The sequence below is a fragment of the Echeneis naucrates genome, chromosome 15 (genome assembly GCF_900963305.1).
Source record: "Echeneis naucrates chromosome 15, fEcheNa1.1, whole genome shotgun sequence".
Classification (NCBI taxonomy): domain Eukaryota; kingdom Metazoa; phylum Chordata; class Actinopteri; order Carangiformes; family Echeneidae; genus Echeneis; species Echeneis naucrates.
Window position 1 is genome coordinate 4,093,220 of NC_042525.1, and position 18,173 is coordinate 4,111,392.

General features: G+C 45.1%; 1 protein-coding gene across 6 annotated transcripts; it reads left to right on the forward strand.

The window, feature by feature from the left end:
- Positions 1-785: 785 nt before the first annotated feature.
- vit (vitrin) lies at positions 786-17,606 on the forward strand. Of its 6 annotated transcripts, none has more exons than XM_029521741.1 (24): positions 786-1,008; positions 3,076-3,135; positions 5,114-5,196; positions 5,428-5,493; positions 5,981-6,137; positions 6,222-6,355; positions 6,444-6,521; positions 6,880-7,089; positions 7,731-7,769; positions 8,195-8,233; positions 8,319-8,369; positions 8,750-8,812; positions 9,313-9,375; positions 11,298-11,372; positions 11,709-11,774; positions 12,120-12,182; positions 13,577-13,639; positions 13,932-13,979; positions 14,399-14,464; positions 14,769-14,916; positions 14,992-15,095; positions 15,823-16,049; positions 16,140-16,653; positions 16,785-16,963. In XM_029521741.1, exons 3-24 carry the CDS (start codon positions 5,163-5,165, stop codon positions 16,961-16,963), a joined length of 2,487 nt encoding a protein of 828 aa, XP_029377601.1. In that variant the 5' UTR covers positions 786-1,008; positions 3,076-3,135; positions 5,114-5,162. The 6 variants fall into 6 exon arrangements, with proteins under 6 accessions (XP_029377601.1, XP_029377602.1, XP_029377599.1 ...); XM_029521738.1 differs by having other exon boundaries at positions 787-1,008; positions 3,076-3,150; positions 16,785-17,606; XM_029521740.1 differs by lacking the exon at positions 786-1,008 and adding an exon at positions 1,079-1,125 and having other exon boundaries at positions 3,076-3,150.
- The last annotated feature ends 567 nt before the right edge of the window (positions 17,607-18,173 follow it).

Here is an 18,173-nt window from a genome sequence, read left to right on the forward strand (position 1 = left end):
CTGCTCCGTTTTTGCTGAAAACTGTGAAAACTCTGTGTGGTAAATTCGAACAAGAGTTCTCTCTCAACAAGCTTTCAGCCTCACGGCAGCCTGAAATAGCACCTGATCTTTTCTTTCCCACCAACACCAATAGGCAATTATCTCCTTCAGCCATGAAGGTTTAATCTTTAAAACGTTCCTGCATTTTTGAGTTTCTACAAAGGCCATGATCGCACACACAATGAGCCTCTTTAACAGCCGCCCTGAAGACCTTTAAATCAAAATGGCAGGCGGCTTCAGCATAACCATCCACCAGAACAGCGGCTTGGGTGCCAACCTGCACAAAACCAACAGGCTCTCCTTGTTGGAGTAGCAGAGCGTAAAGCAGGAGTGCGTTTGTTGGTGCATTAGTAGAAGCAGTGGGGGTGCACAACGTCCTGTAAGTCCTACAGCAGCGCTACACAAAAGCCACAAGCCCTAAAGTGACGGTGGATGTTGCTTCCCAAACAGGTGTTTGTTGGTTTGTTTGGCGGAGGAGGAGTGATTGCTGCGGTGAGAGTTCACAAGCTCCCGGTTGTTTAATTTCTCAGTCTGAGGATAAGATGAGTCAGATCAGAGCTTGGTTTTCCTCTTTTACATAACAGAAAGAGAAGTAAATATTCCTCTTTGGGCGAATTCAAACCACAAGAGAGGGTGTTGTGTTGTTGTGGTTGTTTTTTTGTTCTGTCTTTTTTTTTTTTTGGTTGTTTGCTTTTTTTTTTTTTTTTTTTTAAAAAGGAGGGTGCCATCTCTTCATCCTCCCCTGATCTTCTTCTGTCTGGGTGAAGAGCTGAGAGGCTGAAGTGGGACGGGCAAAGAGGGGAAACTCTGGCCCCGTCCTGTTCTCCACTTTTAATGAGCAGCTCCGATCATGCAGGAATAAAAGTCCAGGTGGATCAGCTCCGCGTCGGTTTACAGCAAAGAGCGAGCGATAAACTGCGCAGGGTTTTACTTTTTCTTTCGCCCGGAGGATTATTTCCCACCTCTCAGGTAAGTTCACCTTCACTGCCTGTCGGAGATGATGGTTTTTCAGCAGAACAACCACGCTGCTCTGCAAGCACAACGGGGATTTTATTTTTGCTGCCGTGTGACGTGGATATTAAATTGGTGCGTAATTGCGCTTAATTGGTGTCCAAACGGTAGTCAGGCAGGTTTCGTGTTTACTCGTCAGCTTTGTGGAGGATTTTTTATCAACTCCAGTGAGCAAGTGAGGAGTTTATTTTATTGAATTCCATTTAATTTTTAATGAGCTGGATCCCTCCTTTGCAACCAACCGAGCTGGTGAGATGTGACAGTCTCCCCAAACGAATCTTTCTGTTTGCTTCCTCTTTGCTGATCTGGGTTTTTGTTTTGTTGTTGTTGTTGTTGTTGCTCTTTCGTTCTTCATTCTGTAGACAACTTCTGATTAAAAAGAAAAGCTTTTCCATCAGCTTGCATAAGCTTTTATTTTCAAATGACTCATTTGTAAAGCCCCCAGGGACTGAATTCTTCAACATTAGCTTTTTGCTAATTTATACGTTATGTTTGACATTTCTCTGTGGATTCTCCCTGACGTTACTGTACAGTTTCAAAGAGCCTGATTAAGCACAGGTGGCCTCTATACAATATGTCCAGCAGCAGACTGCAGGCTCTGTCTTGCACTAAAGCCAGTGCCAAGAATTAAAGCAATCCAGCCTGTTCTCTTCTGTGCTTCATAAACAAATAGTGTCCCGGCAAGCTGCAAAAGGCTATAGAGATGACCTTGTACAGACATGTTGGCTTTCCCGTGTCTGCTCACTCCAGTGGTTCTTCAGCAGGCTTGTTCCAACACTTGGCACGTCCACCGTGCTTACAGTACGACTCTGACACCTGTGAATGCTGGGATTTAACACTCGCTGGCACAGTGTGCGTGTTAACACAGCCTCACTTCAGGCGTGCCATCTCTCAGGACCACGGCGAAACAAAGCTCACAGCTGGTTCAGATACTCAGTCTCCTTTAGTTCTCTGCCTCATTTCTCTCACAGTGGCCTCCCTGGAAGAGGAATGTGTGTGCTGCAGAGAGTTGGAGCTTCAGTGATGGAAGCAGAGTATGTGAAATGAAGCCAGTTTAGGTGTATTATCAGTTCTAATGTGAGGTGCTCCGAAGCCACAGCTCTGAGTCAGTGTGTGTGCACAATGCTTTTGAAATTAGCACAGGCAGCGACTGTACATCCTGTTTGCATTACAGCCATAGTATACCTGCAACAATGCACTTCCAGGTGTGAGCTCCATCCCGCATAATCAGATTTCTGCTGTGTTCAGAACGAACTTGCCCACAGGAGCTAAAAATGTTAACTTCCCTGCCGCCCTCATTGTGTACAACCGCTCACTGGTTGTGTAATTTTGGTTTTGGGCACATTGCTGTGTGCGTGTAGTCCACATTGTAGTGGGAGTGTTGCATTTTAATTCCCAAAACTATGTGACCTGTCTGAGCTGCTGGGTTCTCAACAAAGTGACCGAGGACCCTGAAAGAGAATGAGACTTTCATTTCCTGCAGTGACTGTGATTCCGCTTTACTCATTTTTATGCAGTTTGTTTGATTTGTGTCCCCACCCTGTTGGAATGAGAGAGTTTGAGTGTGGTTGGAAATGAAGCTAGCTGATATCACCACAGAGGCGAGCTGAAGTTGCAGTTTGACACAGGTGTATGCAAAATATTCAACCCTGTGTGTGTTTTATGGGGGTGGTCTGCGGTGAGTTTGAGAGCCCTCATGCACACTGGCATTCTCCAAAACTATCTGCCTTATGTGATAAGTTATCCCAAATCTGTGTTTATGTTTTTGTTACTTCAGTTTGCTGTTTGGTCTGTGTGTGTGTGTGTGTGTGTGTGTGTGTGTCTGTGTTTGCAAGTCCCTTCAACATCCATTATCTCCTGTACAGGAAACTCCCCACAGTGTTTATCAAAGGATATCATTTGCACTGCGTTTCGTTTCTAGGAGGAGGCTCAAGCTGAGAACACAGATTTAGAGGCCTTAAATTATTGTCTTTTTTTTTTTGCACACTTCATTTTGCTTCAGTGATGTAATTCTTCTTTTTAAAGGTGTCTTCAGAGGGACAGCGCCGCTGCAGACAAACACTCCTCCCAGCTGAAATAAGCGCTGTACGGCTTCCACAGTTAAGTTTTTCTGTCAAGTCAAAGGCAGTTAAGTTTTGTAGTTTGTGGTGACTCACCTCTCTTCTGCTCCAGATCTGTCTCCTCTACTGTAGATGTTCATATCTGTCCCGGCTTGTTCCCAACCCCGGCATCCTTCCCCCAGCGAGGACAAATTGTAGTCCTGACTGCACAGCAGTGATCTACCTGCCTGTGGAAAAATCACGTCATGGCTCATGAATGTCAAATAAAAATGTAGAGAGCCACTTTGGGGAAAGTCCTATCGCCGCCAACCGCAGCGATATTAATTTTTACCTTGGCACGAGGAATCAGCAGCTCGTCATTTAATCCCCGAGGTCTGAAGTTACATCAGGGAACTGTGCACAGAAATAAGAGATGGAGTTAACACCCAGGTCTGTCACATTTAGCAGCCATGAAGAGGATGCTGCACAGGATGATGTCATTTAGGAGGCCGTTGGCGATTTTTACAAAATAGATTTCTTTCTCAGAAGACAGACTGAAATCTCTCTCTCTCATTTTTGAAACTGAGTGAAGATGAGAAACTGGTAGAAACAGCCAACTTGGCTTCATCTAAAACTCTGGTTTCGACAAAGTACGACAAAACAACATAAAGGTTCCCATCACAGCCTTATTAATGCTATTAATGTTTAAAACATTCACATTTTTAAACATCATGACTTGGTTGTTCCTCCTACAGTCCAAAGACATTCATCTTTAGGTTCTATAATTTGCTGCCACAACCCTGAAAGATTATAGATAATGGACAGATTAAAAATCATGGATCCATTAAAAATCATGATTTTTAATTACATCTCCAACAAAAGTTATTTTGAAAATGATTTGTTGGCCCTCAAGGTGAAATCCGTCCGCTCTCCCCTGTGAAGCTGGTAGGAAGGGAGACTGTGGAGACACTTTACATGAAATAACCAGGTTAAATATTGAGCCTTAGAGGAGCTGGCTGGTTTTGCTGCTATTTTCTGTTTGTTTGACTACTTTGTTGGGTGAACTTCCATTTCCCGTTTCCTTAACTGAATCTTTTCTGAGGCAATTCAGCTGCATCATAACGTCTCACGACTGCTTTAGAAAAATCATCTAAGCAAAACCATCTGGTGAGAGTTTCCTCCTCCGTCTGACTTCTGTGTATGATCACATGATGGCAGTTGATCGGATTGGTGTGTGGCGGCGGTGACGGTGACCTGACGCTGCCAACTTGAAGAGCGTGGTGTTGCTCTGTTAAGACGGAGGTTCGGTCATCACCTCCCCAGCAGGGACACCGACCCCGCGGTTCATCCTCCAGCCTGTCTAATAAGGGTGTTACTATTAAAACCGCAATGGGCCTGCAGCGCCTGACGTCTCAGTGACTTACTGGTGTTCTTGTTAACACACTGATTTACGTCTTTACATTGGGAGACCCTTTGATTATGAATGACAGACAAAGAAATGTTCTGTGGACTGTAAACAGCCCATATTTCAATCCAGGCCCAGACTGATGTGGCTGCTGGTGTCAAACAAAGGAACCATGTGACCCCGTTTTCCATTCCCTACACGTTAAATTATGTCTGTGTGAGCTCTCTAATTGAGTCTGACTCCACAGAAACTAGCGACTGAGTTTGACGTACAGTTTTGTCTCAGAGCGCAGATGTTCCTCGTCAAGCTTCTCAACTTCTCAACCTTTTGTAGCCCAACTTGAACAAGAGACGGTGACCCGACAACTGTGAAAACACGAGTTCCTGAAAATAGAACTCACTGTTTGACTGATGCAGCTTTTTGTGTAGCTCCTGCTGTTTATCCAAAAGCTCTCTGGAAAGTGTCTCTCGTGGCACATGTTTGTTTGTACTCGCAGACACACTCAGAGTTGTTGGGATAAAATGCCCGGCGTAACTTTCAGCGAGTAAACAGCAAGCAGGAAGTTGTTTTTCATGAGCTCACAATAAAATTCTGCTCTCTCTCTCTCTCTCTCTCGTAGGTTGCGCAAGGACATCTGGCTGACCCGCTGAACCGGCGCACCACCCATCATGATCAGAGCATCGCTCGCTGTCGTCTGCCTCGGTGAGCAGCCTGTCATTCTCTGCAGGATTGCGCTGCCTTTAAGTACATCACCCTCGACTACAATGTGTTTTTATTTCCAAAACATTCCGGCGGCTGCCTCCTTCAGAATCAATTTTCTCCACTTTCACACCATCAAACAGCAGCATAGCAGTCTTGTGTGTACCGTAAACTAGCTGATGATTATGTTACTGTGTCTGCTATTATGTGAAACTCCCTCTGCCTCACCCACAGCACTCCTCCTGTCCTGTGCTTGCTGGGCCAAGCCTAACGGATCAAAGAACAAGAAACCAAAGCAAGGTAGACATCGTCAACAAGCAACCTGTAATCTCTGTCGGTCCCAGGATTATTATCTTCACCTCTCCCCTTCTCTTCAAAACAACATTTAAAGCACAAACAACATTTGATATTTTGACTATTGAGGAAAATTCACTTTCTGCATGAACACGTGTTAGCACTGATTTCCAGGCTGAAGACTGCACTTGAAACTATTGTTTGAAAAGATTTTAGTCTGGTTTACTGTGAGGACATTGACTACAGGAATCGACCCCATGCCAGTAAATAGTAAAAACAATACATCGCCATCACAACGACTCAGTGAATTGCTTGTTTTATCCAAGTAGGTCTTCATATATTCAGACAGCTGTCATGAAAAGTTCCTGAAAAAGAGAATATTCACATTCAGAGTCTGTGACCTTGAAACGCACGTTTAGGATTTCTGCATGTAAAAAAAACTTGACTTATCATGAACATTGTTCTACCCCCGCGACCCCTGGTCTGTTCATAGCTGTTCCAGACATAGAGTGCGATGTCCGAGCGGGAAAGATCAACCTCCCAGAGTTCATAGTCAGATGTCCTGCGCACTGTAAGGAAACCAAACAGCAGGTCTATGGGACAGGAGTGTTCGCCTCCATCTCCAGCATCTGCAACGCAGCCATCCACAGGTAAACGCCGGAGTGAAACCTCTGACGCATCGAAGCAAAAAGGAAGTCTTTTAAGGGACGTACCTGACGGCTCTGTGTCCGCAGCGGCGTCATCACCAACACGGGAGGAAAGGTGATCGTGAGGAAGATGGCCGGGCAGAACATCTACAAAGGCAGCAACTCACACGGCATCCGCTCTCTGTCTCTGCCGAAGTGGAGGGAGTCGTTTGTCGTCTCAGGTACTAAACGACCAAGTCAACAACACTGAAGCATGGTTCTTCTGGAGTCGCCCTCTGACCAACAGAAGCTGTGTTACTGTTATTTCAGTGGGGAAGCCCAAGAAGGGCGTGATCTACCCATCCACCCTGGACTACGTCCCTTCAAGACCAACCTATGTGAAAACCAGTGAGTGGAGGATTTTCATTTTAACTCTGGACAGGTGTGATAGGACAACTCTGTTTAGGCTCCAGTTGCACCGATTTTCTGGATATCTTGGTTCAATTGGTGAAATTGGATGTCATGGTTTTATAAAAATTATCATCATTCACTTTATTTTAGGATCTAATTGGGACTGAAAGGACAACTAGACACCATCAGATCTCTCTTTTCTGTGTGTGCTGTGCTCAGGTTGAATGAGGAGTCTCACTGTAGTTTATTGAAGAATGCCAAGAATGCATTACGACACAGTTTATTACTGAAAACGCCGTTCCACTCTGACCATTCATCTTCTACATGACTGGCTTCACCTGTCGTCTCCTCGCAGGTCAAAAGGAGGCTAAATCCCCCGTGGCTACCACGGTTCTGCCGACGACAGCCGCACCTGAACCCACCACAACTACAACACCTGAACCCACCACCACCACCACCACCACCACCACGCCTGCTCCCACCACGACAATCCCCACCACCACACCTCCGCCGCCGCCCACCACCGCCAAAGCCCGAGCTGCTCTGCACAAAGTCCGGGAAGCAGGTGATTAAAAAAAAAAAAAAAAAACGCCATTTTTCCTGACGCACAGTCACAAACAGCCAAGTCTTTCTTCTCTTCAGGCAGTGGATCTGTGTGCGTTATGTGGAGGATTGTGTATTTAGCTGGATACAGGACGCTGTTCCATTAAAACCAATCCACACAGAGGATCCACTGCAGCCGATGTCAAACTAACAACATTCGCTGCTTGTAACTGAAATCACTGTTTTCGCCCGAACAAGCACTCGTGTGTTTGAAAACGTGATGAAGAGTGATGAAGACGAATGATTGTGGCGGGTAATTACAAGTCACGGCCGTAATTAAAACAAATTACAGTAGCCCTGTGATAAAGCTGGCGCATTGCCATCGAGTCGCTTGACTGCCTGATTTAACTGTAACAGTGATCATCAGAGCTTTCAGCACTCTCATTAAACGAGAACAGTATCAGACTCTCATCGTCGGTGGGTTTTGGGGTGAAAACGCAGCTAAAGGAAGCAGACAATGCTGCAGTATCTGAAGGTATGTGTGTATCTGAGATGGGCCGTGTGCCGGACAACCTACCAAACATTTCTGTCTCCTTCATTATCTGTAACATTATCTCTCTCTCTCCTCCACGCTGGTACCACATTTGTCTTTCTTCTATCTAGGCAGCAGTCACCCGTACCTTTCCTCTGTGGCAGCTGCAAGTAAGTGAAGCAAAGCAAACAGGTTTTTTTTTTTTTTTGGTTTGGGGGTTCTTTGTTGTTGTTTTTTGGTGAGAGGGGGCATGAAGGTGTGCTGTGGTGCTGATTAACATGGGGACTGAATGCAGGGATGTGTGTAGCTTTTACCATCTGCCTCCTTGGGAATGGTGTGCATCAAGATTCAACCTGTATTCTATATGGGAAGTAGCGCTGGTCCTGTTTTCAAGTTTGTCATTATCAGCTGCACAACTTGTGTATTTCACTTATTTGAAGCAAAAAATAAATAAAGACAGAATTAAATGTAAGCTCCTGGGCTGCTGGTTTAAGTTTAAACCAAAACTACGTTGAAGTTGCTTTTTTTTGGTAGCTAATTTACTTGGAAACAAATTATTTTGTCTAAATTTGCCCAAATTGTGTTATTGGTATAGGACAGTCTCAAAATGGTCAAGGAAAGAGTCCCAGCCAAGGTACGTGGATGCTCTACCTGATTTCTGTAGCTCGACACCAAATACAGTAATTCAAGTTGAACTAAACCGTGGCGTTTCTTCAAAGTATTCAGAGGAAGTCCCTACCCGAATAGATTCCCACATCGAACCAGTGCAGGTAAACCAAGATTTCATGTTTCATTCTAACTTTTGACATTTGCCTCAGCTTCCTTTGCTTTTTGTTTTGTTTTGATTTTCTCTGCTGACATACACAAACTCTGCATGGCATCTCTTCTCTCTACGTGCACATGCACCAGTCTGCTAACACAAGAGCTGATGTCTGAAACAGGATTTGACTGTTTCGATCTATTTATTACCTCTCTGGAACAAACAGGTGGCCTCTCCGTTGGTACAGCCACAAAGGAGTGAAATATGTGTACAATAACTGTGATCCTGATTTCGTTGTATTGTGTTAAGGCCGTCATACAACAGATAATATGTTGGCATTATAATAGTATTGTTTTATGTTTTCTCACTGTTTCCCAAATTGTGATCCAGGTCTGCGCAGGCCAGAGGCAGGTTCAGCAATGAGGAGACAGCTATCCTCTCCAGTGGGCCCAGGTCAGCTTCACCAATAACACAGATGGATGAGGTGGGGAATGCAGGTCAAGGGCAGAATGGGGGATGGGGGTGGGGGGGGGCAGATGTCTTTGTGGGGACAAGAGTCCAGGAGACGCAGCCGCTGTAAGTCTGACCGTTGTGTCCACACCCATAAGCCCCTGATCTTCACCTCGGGGTCACCACTAATCCATCTCACATTCCTCTCACCTCGCTGTTCTCTGCTCTCGGCCATCGGGCCCAACCTCTCATTCATGTTTTCATTTTCGAAAACGAAATGAAGCCAAGTTCAGGCCTGGAATAATAAATAAGGGTAACACTTCCAGAATAGATCGTTTTGTTTTTGATATCATGCTATGGAAAAAATGTCTTCAGCTCCTCTCGAGCAAAACAGCTGGGCTTCATTTATGGATGGAGGCCCCAAACCTGAAGCTCTCCTTTGCCCCCCTTTCTTCTTCCTTTTCCTCTCTCTTCCTATGTGCGTGTTTCTCTGCTACATGCAGCTTTTAACAGGGTTCAGCCAGCTGCACCCGAGCGGACTCCGACCATGAGCCAGTCCAACCCTGGTGAGTACCTCCAGTCCTCCAAGTGCATTGATGGTTTAAAGAAGTAGATGGTTCTGGTCAGAAGGGGGAACAACTCGGGCAATAAAACTGCGGTTGAAATGTTTTAAAAAGCCGCACTAATGTTTACCTTGTGTGGGATGCTTTGGTTCAGCGCGTAGTCAGTCCTCTGTGAAGGAGAGACGGAAATACAAGACACTTTCATTTTCAACTTTGACAGCGTGAGTAACGAGCTGTAGGCCTGTAGATATGCCTGAAAGATGGAGGATGAGTGATGTCATTATCCAGAGTTCATCTTGTGCCATCACTCTACAATGTCTACAGTGGGAAAGCGTTTTCAACTTTTCCCTTTAGATAAGGTCACGATGAGAACGGCACTCTGTCAGTACTGTAATAACATCTTATGACAGATCCCATCTGGTCCGGCCTCTTACCCTCGCTTGTAAATGCTTTTAAAGAGGGAGAGTGAGATGAAAGCAGCAGCACCAAGCGGCCCCCGTGTTGCTCCCAGAGAGACTCATGAGTCCGGTCCGCGGCACTGCAGGATCTGGATCCTGTCAGGAATAGAAAGCTGCAGCCATTCAAACCAGCCGAGGTTTGGCTCACTGAGGAATGCGCTTCTGTTTTTGCTTCTGTGGAATGCAAACCAATGGATCCCTAAAATAAGACAGAAACATATCCATTTTAATCACGGTTGACGGTTGTATGATATGATTTCTGAAACGCAGCGTGAGCTGTTCCAGACCAGTGCATCATTTATCTCCACTGACAGGTTACTGTAGAGATGTGTCAAAGAAACGTTACAGGGCAGCCAGCTTTGGGATCATAACGTGATGCTTTATTGATGCCCCTCGGGGGAATTCTTTCTGCTTAAGGTCAGAGGTCACAGGTCAGGATCAGCTACAGAGCAACGCCCCTGGAGCTGACAGCAATTCAGTGTCTTTCTCGAGGTCCCTCCAGCGTTGCGGATGCTTGGAGACGTTGGTGTTCTTAACTCTGATTTATGAGTCGAGGGGTTTATATATTTATATATATGTCCCCAGTTTCTTTGCCACCCGGCTGCCCCAAACAGATGTTCAAAGATTTCACAGCTTTCTGGAAATGTTACAAGACGAGCACAAACGTTCATGAGAAAAACTTGTTAAATGTGTCGAGTTTCTGACGTTTGGTGGACACACTGAGAGACAACCCAAGGTGAGGATCGGTGTCCCATCTCCCAGTCTGACCTCGTGGCCGCAGTGATCACTGAAGTGGCTATGATGGGGAGAGTTAAACTCAATCCTTTTAAAGCACCTGTTTCATCAGGAAAAAAAAACAACTACTGTGCCGTCAGCTCTATGGAACTGGGCCTTTGACCAGCAGCAGATTAAACTAATCTCTGTGTCCTATCTACACTGTCCCTGGTTTGACACCAACTTTAGAATAATACTCCCACGCTTCAGTGGGCGGCTGGCTGGACTCTTCCAGCCCGTCCCAGTCAACAAACACCGTGCTCGCTCGATGGGAACCTCAGAGTACAGGCTGTGTGTTTGTGGAAGCTACCCGTCCACTGTTGGGAGGGGTTAGCTGAAGTGTGTTGTCGCGGCTCAGTCAGTTCGGACCCTTGTGATGCACTGTTGTGGTTTTGCTCAGTTTGGGCCCCAAAAGTTCAAGCATATTTCGATTAACCTCTAATCGTGGAAGAGTCTGGTCAGCTAAACTGCCTGATGGGATCCGACTGCTGCAGAGATCTGAAAATTCCTCTGTTTCTCTACCACACAGGTAGAAAGACAAAACATTTAATCGCTTGTATGTGAAGTGTCTGACTCAAGGCTGAACATCCTGTGAAAATCCCCCGCCCACCGTGGCAGGTTAACTGGAGGTCACAAGTATGATTCTCCCTGATCACTATCCTGAGCGCAGCTTTCTAATCTTTCTCTGCACAGTTTATCCCAGAAGGGATTGGCCGCCCCCCTCCTTTCCTCGTCCTGATTGGTTCCCTGGAGCTCGGCGGCCAGCAGGTATCAGAAGAATGGCTCATCTTTCTTTTAGCAAATAACAAACTCGGAGGGTTTTGATTCATGTTCAAATGTACTAAGGAAAATCTGATATGGTTCTGTAAAAGCTTTCCAAGCTTCACTCAATCCAGACTTTAGCATTTTTAATCCGATGCCAAAAATGAGGCTTTATGAAGACACTTTGAAATCTCATTTACAGCCAGAAACTCTTTGGAAGAGTTGGTTTTGCCTGCAGTGTCTCAGTAAACGTGAACCTCTAACGACAGCATTGTTTGCCAGAAGCCCCAAATTCAACCCGTGTAGTCGCTGATGCCTCCACCTTCTCTGCTGTACATCCAGATTTAAGTTATGCCGTTCCTGACTCAGGATACACGTGGAGCGAGACAGACACCCCTGAGATCGCAGGTAAGTCAACCCTCCAGGACAGCATGGCGGGAGGACACTGCGCCTTGTGTCCATTCAAGCTGCATGTGCATGATTGATACAGTTTGGTTTTGGTATCTGCAGATCATGTACTGTAAGTGTTGAATTGGCACCATGTGTAAGTACATGCACAGTCTACTAGGACGCTCTTTACATGCCATCTGCCTGACGTGAGACGGTGTGGAACAAGGATGGCATGAGAGTGTTTTCTCTGGTGTGTGATTGGTTGAGAAACGTGTGTGACCAATCACAACCATGGAAATGTGTGCTTTTCTCGCTGAAGGTCATTGTGGGAATACTAACAGGTTTTAAAACATCCTCCTCTAGCTCCCGATCACAGGCCTGATATCTCAGACTTTGAGCGCTGGTTTTATAACTTTGGACCGTACCGTAAGTGTTTTCTTCTTTTCTTTACTGGGAACTAACAGGTTGTTGGGTCCAGGGTTTATGTTGTCATATATATATATATGTACGTATATTTACATTTAAAAGTGTTTTTTAAAAACACTTTTTAGACATTTCCACAGTCTTGTATTCACATTTTAATTCCTAGTGCGTAACTGTTTTTATGCCTTTCCCTGTTGTATTCAGCGTTCTTTGTCCTGACACATAATAAGAAGAAATAAAGACATTTATTCGAACAAGCTATTTCGAAACACCACCATTGAACTTAAAGGCATAGCAACATGGAAGATTACTTGAAGAGTCGACAGAGTGGAATGACAAGAACACAAATTTACAGCCAGCAGCTGTTAAACTTAGCTCAGCACAAAAACCTCACTATACGCTGTAAATAAGGACGGCTGTAGCCTCTGATGTCACCGTCAGGTGTCTCAACAGCAGCTTTGCAGCTCAGAGTGGGCTGACTTTAACAGATAAGTTATATAAGAATAAAAAGTATAAAGGGAATTAGTTTTTCTGACCTTTTTTTTGCAATAGACTGTCAACATGTTTTCTTCATTGAGAAAATGTTAATTTTGAATTGAAGTCTATGAGGACTGATTCAGTTTTTGGGCCAATCTCAAGTGGATATTTGAAGAACTGGAGTTTTATCCCTGGAAGTTGATGCTTTTTGGGAAACCTGGTTCCGTCCAAAGGACACAGAGTCTGCACACACACTTGGCACCGTGGGAAAACAGCTATAGCTCATACTTCTGTTTGTGTCTACACAGGATGTTTTCGGACACAGTGCTGATGTGGAGGACGTTTTTATCACGGCATTGAGTCCAAAAATGTGTTTTAGGTCAGAGAGATATTTGTCAAAATCAAGTGAAACAAGCAATTACGCTTGGCCTGGTTTAAATTGAGTAGCTGTGCTGGCCAAAGCCACATGAGCTGTTCTTCCTGCTTCAGGTCTTTATGCTAAGATAGGCTAATCACTTCCTGGCTTTGGCTCCTTAGTTATTACAGGAGTCGCATCAATCTTCTTGGCAAATTTCCAAAGCTAAGTGCTTTGGGGGAAACGATTTTTGATTTCTGTATAGTCGCAGTTTCCACACTGGAAAAAAAAAAAAAAAAACACAACCACAACAATATGGCCTGCTGACAAGACAGAAGACGGCATGCAAACGGCAGATTATAGGTCACGGTGCCATGTGTCTGAAGGCACTGCAGAGAATCCCAATCTAAGGAAAAAACAGAGTGGTTGATATCAACACTGCATCACAAACGTCAAAATGACCACCCACATCCAGGCAAATGGAACTTGGAGTCAATGGGAACTTTTGTCTCACATGTGTTGCGTGTCACAGTCTGTAACTGCAGTGAGTGTCTTTGCTTTTTAGTGCCACGGCCCAGTGACTCAGATGTCAACCGTAAGACACCCCTGGATGCAACCCATACTAGAGGTGAGCAGCGGTTACCGTGACTACAAACATCTCTTTGTATCCAAGACGGTCGAGCCGCATCTACATGCCAATTATTTCTTTTTATTCTTTGAAATTCTTTTGAGATCTTGAATGCATGCTGCCTTAGCTTTCTAATCATGTGTAGAGCTTGCAAAAAAGTTTGAATCTTTTCAATTTCTAACAAAGAAATCATAATTTATTTTTATATATTTTTTTATAAAGTCACCGTGGTGAGTGTTGCTGCTTTGTGGTAGAAAAGTACTAAAGATGAGCTCTGATATTATCTGTGCAGTGGAGCCTGTGGATGTTTGGAAGCCAGAAGCAAACATTTATGAATCAGGTAAGAAAGCCTGCACCGCAATGTGCTTCTTTTTCTGGTCCCCAAAAGAGGCAGTTTTCCAGTAACTCTTCATTTCTGGCTCTAAGTACAAAGCTAACCGAGGCTATCCAAAGAAAAGCATCTGGGTTTCTGCTCAGCCTGTAATTGAACAGATTTGGAGTTAAAGTCAAGTGGCGTGGTTCCTTGAGGGTGAAATCAGTTCCTGTTTGCCACAGTTTTTTTGCCACAACAAATGCCGGCTGACGTTTGGTGTCCTTGCAAAGTGGGCAGCCGCAGATTCCTTTCATGTTGCCTCTGTCAACGTCACCCTTTTTTCCTGGAGTGAAAGGGTTGAAAACTTTCACCGTTGGATTTAAAAAGTGCTGAGTGATTTTTTTTTTTTTTTTTTGCTTTAAAGAATCCTGTGTGTTAACTTTCAGGCTTCAGTGTGAAGGAGCAGGAAGCTTTACCCAGAGCACCTGAGCCGATTTCACAAGGAAACACAAGTATGTCCCGCAGAAATACTAAAGCTACTAGATGTTGAATTTAGATTTCATGATGAGTGTTTTTTTTATTATGAATGAAATGATAAGTTACATAAGAAAAAATTTATTGAATTAAATTGCATTGTTTCATTTGTACACACATCGTAGACAAAATGGAGAGTAACTGGTAAAAAAAAAAAAAAGGGTCAAAACTCTACAGGAGACCTTTTAATCTGTACCTGTAGATTTGCATGTTGTTATTTTACACAGTGATATGAAATATATGAAAACTGCAGTCCCCTTGTGATGTTTCCCGTTTCTGCAGATTGTAAAGTGGACCTAGCCTTCCTGATGGACGGGAGCTGGAGCATCGGGAAGCGGCGTTTTAAGATCCAGAAGGACTTCCTGGCTGAGGTGGCTCAGACCATCAATGTGGGCGTGGCTGGACCGATGATGGGCATCATCCAATACGGGTAACCTCGCTTTTTCTTCTGCCATCTTTTTACATTTGGAAAATGTAATCTGATTGCCTTCTGTTTGGACTGAAGGGATGACCCTGTGACAGAGATCAGCCTGAGGACTCACTCCACCTCCAGGGAGCTGAAGTCAGCCGTAGATAAGATCGTGCAGAAGGGAGGCCTTTCCAATGTGGGTGAGTGACCCACTGTGAGCAGCCAGCTACTGTAAATGCCTACAAACACAAGTGTGAATGGGAAAGAGCTGCAATTATCGCATGGTTTACTGCCCAGGCACATTTTCACATGCTGGGATAGAATTAAATCTAAATTTGCAGAGAGACATTGCTGGCTAAATTACAGTCCTGCTCCTATAAGTCGTGTTTTTCCACAGCTACAACCAAAAAGCTCTTGGTTTCACCAGCCCGAGGGGGCCAGCCTTCAGTGTCCAAGTGCTGTTTTTCTGCTTTGCTTGGTGCGTCAGCATGAACCCACTGCCACATGTGTCTTTATGGCTTGCTAAATTTTGCTTGCTGATACAAATATGTGTTTTGTTTTGTTTTTTTCTTGCGTTTGGCCAGTCCTGCTGTCTAATCATACAAAAGACCACCAACAGAACTACGATGGGCTAAAATAGTATACAAACAAAGCACTTTACACACAGACACCAGTTTTATTTGTGAATAAAATGCACAGGCTGTTGTCGGTGGACAATCCTGGCTTTTGTATATGTTGGTCAGGAAAAACATCCCAATGCACTGAATGTATATAATCAGTACTTTTAGTGTGTGTTTTGTTTTAGAATATATTCTGCTGTCCATTTGGATTTTTATTGATTCAGGCTTCCTCTGGTTCATGCACTTCCCCCACTGGCTTGTTTATAGTGTTTAACTGTGTCCCTGCTGCCCTCTGCTGTCCTGACAGGAAAGGCCATCTCTTACATCAATAAGCAATACTTCAGTGATGCCAATGGAAACCGAGGAGGAGCTCCTAACGTGCTGGTGGTGCTGGTGGACGGCTGGCCCACGGACAAGGTGGAGGAGGCGTCCAGACTGGCTCGGGAGTCCGGCATCAACATATTCTTTGTCACCATCGAGGGCCCTGACGACAACGAGAAGCAGAACCTGGTCGAGTCCAACTTTGTGGACAAGGTGGAGCTTTGTCTCTGAGGTGTGTCAGTGCTGTGCTAAGACGTGTCCAGTTTGAAACACGTGTGTGTGTGTGTGTGTCTCACCCCGCAGGCTGTGTGCCGGACAAACGGCTTCTACTCCCTGCCTGTGACCAGCTGGTTCGCCCTGAGGAAGACCGTGCAGCCGCTGGTGAAAAGGGTGTGTGACACAGAACGCCTGGTGTGCAGCAAAACCTGCCTCAACGCCAACGACATCGCCTTCGTCATCGACGGCTCCAGCAGCGTGGGGACCGGCAACTTCCGCACAGTGCTGCAGTTCGTGGCCAACGTCACGCGAGAGTTCGAGATCTCTGACACGGACACTCGGGTGGGGGCCGTGCAGTATACCTACGAGCAGAGGCTGGAGTTTGCCTTCGGCCAGTACAACAACAAAGCAGAGCTGCTGAACGCCATCAAACGCATCAACTACTGGAGCGGCGGTACCAGCACCGGTGCCGCCATCACCTACGCCGCAGAGCAGCTCTTCAGCAAATCCAAGCCCAACAAACGCAAGATCATGATTGTGATTACAGACGGTCGCTCCTATGATGACGTCAGGGCGCCTGCGCTGGCCGTCCATCGCCAAGGTGAGAGGTCAAACACTCCATCTGGGGAGTCAAGCGTATCTAAAATGAAACTCCAAAAGATTTCACACCTCAAAGGTATTTTGTGTGTCAGTCTGTAATGTCTGTGATGTGTGCCTGCTCCTGTGATCCAGGCGTGATCGCCTACTCCATCGGCATCGCCTGGGCGGCCCAGGACGAGCTGGAATACATCGCCACGGACCCCGACAAGGAGCACTCCTTCTTCGTGGACGAGTTCGACAACCTCTACAAGTTCGTTCCCAAGATCATCCACAACATCTGCCAGGAGTTCAACTCCCAGCCCAGAAACTGAGGACTGACTGGAGGGGAGCTGTACAGAGGGACGTCTCGACAGAACGCTGATTGTAAATTTACTCCCTCTGCTGCCCAGATGGTGGAGCTGGATTAGCTGCAGCGCCACGTTTGAGCAGGGAGGGGCGGTTTGAATTTAGGGGAAGATTTTGGGTTCAGACAAATCAAATCTTAAAGCGAATCAGCATTTGGCCCGCCCAAACATAAAAATGGTGCTAATAGTTAAGGGTTTGCATACACAGTGAAATACTGGCATCTCGTTGGTGCCAGTTGTTTTCTGTTGGTGCCATAAAGAGAACATAAAGAGTATTCCTGGTCATTTAAAAAGATTCGGTACCACTTTCAGCCAAGTCAACTTTTAAAGCGGGCTTTCTTTTCTTAACAAACACATACCAATGATTCGATTTGAACTGTCATTTATATGCTGTTTTAACCTCCATATGGCATTTTTCTCATACAAACCGCCGATGGACTGTTTGACCTCTGACCTTCTACAAAGGCGCTGCAGAACATCTGGACCAAAGCGAATCTTGTGTTTCTAAACAGAAGTTTCGGTTCATTGGATTTGTTACCAGAAGCTGGAAAAACCAAAAGCTCAAAGGGATTTTTTTTTTTTTTTTTTCACAGCTCAGCAATTCAAAATTGAAACATCACCACTCATTTATGATTAACTTCTCATGTGCAACTTATTGAAGCCTTATAAAAGGTGTCTGACCAGGAAGTGGAACCAGACTGATTAACAAACATAAAGCTGCCTTACTGGGATATGGTGCTTACAGAGAAATATAGATTTAAAGCATGTCTAGCACTTCGTCTTCTGGCTTAACATACTTCATAAACTTAATAACGTGGTGCTTTATTTACAGTTCTCTGTGAAGAGGATATACTTTCTTAGAAATGGTGCATTTTTGATCTTCCTAATAGGAGAGATTTGTTAGTAGGGACGTTGTTAAAGTTCCTCTCTTTGACAACGGAGCTGGCGTCGCTGGTTTGTGAAAACGAGGCTCACGAGCAAGTCAGCAACAAGGAAGTGGACTTGTGAGACGTGAGGAAAGAGCTCGTACATCTTTGTGCAGTGATGGCAGATGTTAAAATCGACTCATCTCGTCGCTCGTTTTCTCGTTGAGTGGTTGCTTCTAACATTGCAGCCATTTCTGTTCTCCTCAGAGTATTTATGATTTTCTGTTATGTCCTGTTTGTACATATGCATA

Excerpts from the sequence above, each read along its gene's own strand:
- vit (XM_029521741.1), top strand. The coding sequence starts at position 5,163 with ATGATCAGAGCATCGCTCGCTGTCGTCTGCCTCG. Across the intron at positions 5,494-5,980 it reads GAACAAGAAACCAAAGCAAG|CTGTTCCAGACATAGAGTGC; the intron begins GTAGACATCGTC and ends GTCTGTTCATAG. Across the intron at positions 15,096-15,822 it reads GGGAGGCCTTTCCAATGTGG|GAAAGGCCATCTCTTACATC; the intron begins GTGAGTGACCCA and ends CTGTCCTGACAG.